This window comes from Podarcis muralis, chromosome 13 (assembly GCF_964188315.1).
Source record: "Podarcis muralis chromosome 13, rPodMur119.hap1.1, whole genome shotgun sequence".
NCBI classification, from domain to species: Eukaryota; Metazoa; Chordata; class Lepidosauria; order Squamata; family Lacertidae; genus Podarcis; species Podarcis muralis.
In genome coordinates this window covers 26,618,422-26,623,008 of record NC_135667.1, presented here as the reverse complement: position 1 = coordinate 26,623,008, position 4,587 = coordinate 26,618,422, and the positions used below count along the sequence as shown (strand labels likewise).

The following is a 4,587-nucleotide window of genomic DNA, read 5'->3' as shown; positions in this document are numbered from 1 at the left end:
TTTTAAGAAAAATAAAAAATAAAGAACTTGGAACATGATAGATAGATATTATATTAATTATATTGAGTATTATATTATAGGAAATATTTTTAAAGCATCTTAGTGTTATAATGGAAATATTTATAAATGAATGAAAAAGAAACCAAGTGATGTATGTACCTCCATATATTGCTGCTCAATCTACGTATATCAGGTGAAATCCCATGTGACGTAGTGATTCTTGCTTGAAACCTTTATCATTTGGTATTCTAATAGAACACTTTTACATGTAAACAGTAAAATACACATGCATTCCACACATACGCCTGAGAATTTTCTTCTGAGTTTATTAGACTCCTGGGAATGGAGAAACAAAATATAAATAAAAGTAATTGCTGCATCTCCTTATTCTGTTAGTCAGTGAGGAAAACTGTAACCGAGATCACCTCTTAAACAGTGATGGAGAGCTAAAGATGTGACAGATCATACTGGGTGATCAGAGAAAAGCAGAAAATGAGCAGACATAAAGCAGCAGCAGCAACAACAACAACAACAAATACCACCACATAAAATTGTATTAAATTATCCAGGATCTGCCCATGAATAGTTTGGTGAGTCAGTTTTTATGGATCACTTCTCAAGTGGCTTATTGAGTATCAACTTGATAAAAAACCAATTTATCACAAGTTAATTACACTGAGGGCAATTCTGGACAAAACTTTAAGGTTCAGGTGTGCTGAGAAGTTAACATGTTACCAATATCTGGTTTAACATTTTCAATCACTGGGCAACAACAAATTTGTTGTCTGCATTTTTTTCAGTTTTTTTAGGATGAATCTGATGCACTGAATCCAAAAATCACATTGGTTTTGCTCAATCAGGTCAAGTTTTTGAGCTATGGCCACATGTCATTTTTTAAACGTTTTTGTTCACATGTACGCTTGCGTGGAGCATTTTAGAAGAAGTTGGTGGGGGGTAAAATGCCATGTCGAATAATTGTTTTGATTGGAAATGATTATTTTAATGACAAGAAGTATTCAGGTCCGATAGTTCTGGGTGATTATGTCAACAAGGGATCAGTTTGAAGTCATAAAACCTCCTTTTTTTCTCGGAAGAGAAGGACTTGGTGTACTGTGCAGATATTGTGCAGCTTCTGCTCAAGCTTGGAGTGCCACAGTACGAACCCAAAGATTGGAGACTGTTCATTGATAGCAGCAAGCGATCACTGAAATGTGTTCTGCTACACAACGGCAACCAGTTTGCCTCTATACCCCTGGCTCACTCGAGTACACTGAAGGAGAACTATGAAGAGGTGAAGTATGTGCTGGAGAAAATTGGTTATGATCAGCATAAGTGGTTTATTTGTGTTGACCTGAAGATGGTGAACTTTTTGTTGGGACAACAGTCTGGCTTCACCAAGTACCCATGTTTTCTGTGCATGTGGGATAGTAGGGACCGTGCTCAGCATTACACAAAGGAGGACTGGCCTGTGCGGGAGGAATTGGTGCCTTGCAAAAAAAGGAACATCATCAACGACCCTCTGGTGGACAGAGACAGAATACTCTTCCCATCGCTGCACATCAAGCTCGGCTTAATCAAGCAGTTCACCAAGGCTCTGGACAAGGATGGTGACTGCTTCACTTACTTGTGCCAGGCTTTTCCAGGATTGACCATGAAGAAGTTGAAAGTGGCATCTTTGACGGTCTTCAGATCCGTCAGCTCATCAGAGATCCAGAGTTCGGAAACTCAATGAACGAAGTGGAACTGGAAGCGTGGAAGGCATTTGTTCTGGTAGTGAATAACTTTCTTGGCAACAATAAGGCCAGAAACTACGCAGAACTTGTCAACAACATGCTGACTGCTTTCAGAAACCTGGGCTGCAACATGAGCGTCAAGATGCACTACCTATTTTCACATATGGACCGGTTTCCTGAGAACCTGGGTTCAATGAGTGACGAGCAGGGGGAGAGATTCCATCAGGACATGAAAGAGATGGAGACCAGGTATCAGGGTCTCTGGGACGCAGTCATGATGGCTGACTACTGTTGGACTCTGAAGAGAGACCTCCCTGCCGCTGAGCATCCCAGGAGTTCCAAGAAACGGAAGTTCAAGCCCTGAAGTTTGAAAAATGGTGAAGCAACATGCAATTTACGTGTACTTACCTTTATCAATGCCCACCATTCCGTTTACAATAAACCTGACCTGATGGAGAGAAACGGATGCCACTTCCTGATTCAGCAGTGCAAAAATACCCTAAATCAGTTGTAGAAATCTAAACAACATTCAAAAAGTAAAAAATTGTTGCCCAGTGATTTGCATGAGGCACTGAAGAGAATGTGTCAGCTGCAGATTCTCTTTGCTGGTGCATGCTGGAAACCCGTGACATGGGAAAAGGCATCATTGAATGATGGGGATCATCGTGGTCTTTTGGATTATGATGAGAATTAATGCCTGCTTTACACACACACACACACACACACACACACACACACACACACAGACACACACACTTCTGGCAGTGGAAAAGGACAGTACTACTAAACAAGCAGGTTTTCAGGTCAGAATTTCATGCTTCCACTCAGCATAAGCACCCTCCCTCCCCCCAAAACCAGCACCCCAGCCAGGACTGATGCACCACTCTTAGAGGTCAATATACCATATCAAGAGCTCCACCCCTTAAGACACTTAGTGGAGTTGCAGATTTTCTAACTGCATTATACTGGGAGGAATGATTTCAGATGTCATCCGCACTCGAAGCTGCACCAAAGTAGAACAATGCTCCAGTGGCAGAAACAGAATGATTAGTTGCCACTTTTGTAGTGTTAGACTGGTTAACTTAGACCATCTCTACTGAATGGTTGTTGCAGGAAACGCTCACTGAAGCCTGAGACAAACAATCTGATTCAGTTAAATGTCTTGAGAATAATGTTTGAATGTTTTGGGCACTGTATTCAGCAGGTAAAGTCCTGCAACAAGATGGCTTGTGGAGGGTTTCTGCTCAGGGAAGCAGCAGCTGCCTTCTATTCCCTCTCACCTCAGTTCCTCTGTTTCTTTCCAACAGTCATCAGTAATATCCAAGGCAACACGATGACCAAGTACAATAATGCAATATCAATATAAACTCTTTATATAATCTATACGAAACATTGAACAATATGAAATATTTTTATAATATGTAATACTAGAGATTTCACATTTTTAAAGGTGTATACTTTTTAATTTTAAGATGAACAACAAACAAATGTTTATTGAAAGAGCAATGGTTTCTGGCTTACCTAGGTCAATCTATTTGATCACATGGGGAACCTGCATGAAAGCCTCTGACACTCTTCTCCTTTCTAAAATGGGTTTGTTTTCTCTTTGCAGGTACCAAATACCTACACAATGTTCAACCAATCATCAGGACTGATGGAATTCATTTTGCATGGATTCTCTGATACTCAGGAGATGGAGACATTCCGTTTCATTGCTTTTCTGCTTATTTATTTGTTGGCTCTCATTGAAAACCTTCTCATCATCACAGTCATCTCTTGCAGTCCTCAGCTTCACAAACCCATGTACTTTTTTTTGGCCAATCTTGCATTCCAAGACATTGGCTCAATATCTGTCACAGTCCCCAAATCCTTGTCAAATTCCCTGATGAACACCAAGACTATTTCATACAGTGGATGCATCTGCCAGGTTTTCTTTCTCATTCTTTTTATTGGATCTCACTTGTTCATCCTTGGTATTATGGCATATGACCGCTACATTGCCATCTGCTGTCCACTGCACTATGAGACTATCATGAATAGAAAGACATGCGTCCAACTGGCAATCTGTGCATGGGTTGGTGGGCTTCTGTATTCTACAATATACACTGGAAGCACATTCACACTTGAGTTCTGTTCCAATGAAATCAACCAGTTCTTCTGTGAAATCCCACAGTTATTTAAAATTGCTTGTTCTGATTCATATATCATCACATTTCGGGTTATTTGTGTTGGTATATTTCTAGCCATTACTTATGTTGCTCTGATAGTTTATTCTTATGTTCAGATCTTCAGGGCAGTTCTAAGAATTCCTTCTGCCCAGGGGAAGGAAAAAGCCTTCTCAACTTGCTTGCCACATCTTATTGTAATATCCTTATTTCTTGCCAGTGGTTCATTTGCCTATCTAAAGCCAACTTCTGGGTCCCCATCAGTCATGGATCTTGTGCTTTCTATGTTCTATTGCATGTTTCCTCCAGTTATGAACCCAATAATCTATAGTATACGGAATAGGCAACTGAAATCAGCATTGTGGAAGATGACGGCAAATCTATTCACCCTATTCTTCCCCAATTTGCAACGTCTACAGCATTGATTACGTTTCTCTTTCTGCGCAAAAATAGTAAAACAATTGAAAATATTTTAAATCATTTATAATAAAGATAAAATCTAATGATTTTGAAATCACTATTTTCATGTCTGACGCAGATATTGGAGAACACACATGCTAATTTATAACAATTCATAAACTGTTATATAGGTTCAACAATGGATCTTATCATTTTTATGCTCTATAACAGAGTTGAAACATTTTAGTTATTCAACTTGTTTTTATTATTGCTTGTTAGCCGCCCTGAGC

The 4,587-nt window shown here is 39.5% G+C and overlaps 1 protein-coding gene across 1 annotated transcript; it reads left to right on the top strand.

Moving 5' to 3' along the window:
* Positions 1-557: 557 nt before the first annotated feature.
* Positions 558-4,323, top strand: LOC144325363 (olfactory receptor 14A16-like). Its single transcript, XM_077918287.1, has 2 exons — positions 558-590; positions 3,346-4,323. The coding sequence occupies exons 1-2, from the start codon at positions 579-581 to the stop codon at positions 4,321-4,323; spliced, it is 990 nt and encodes a 329-aa protein (XP_077774413.1). The 5' UTR covers positions 558-578.
* The last annotated feature ends 264 nt before the right edge of the window (positions 4,324-4,587 follow it).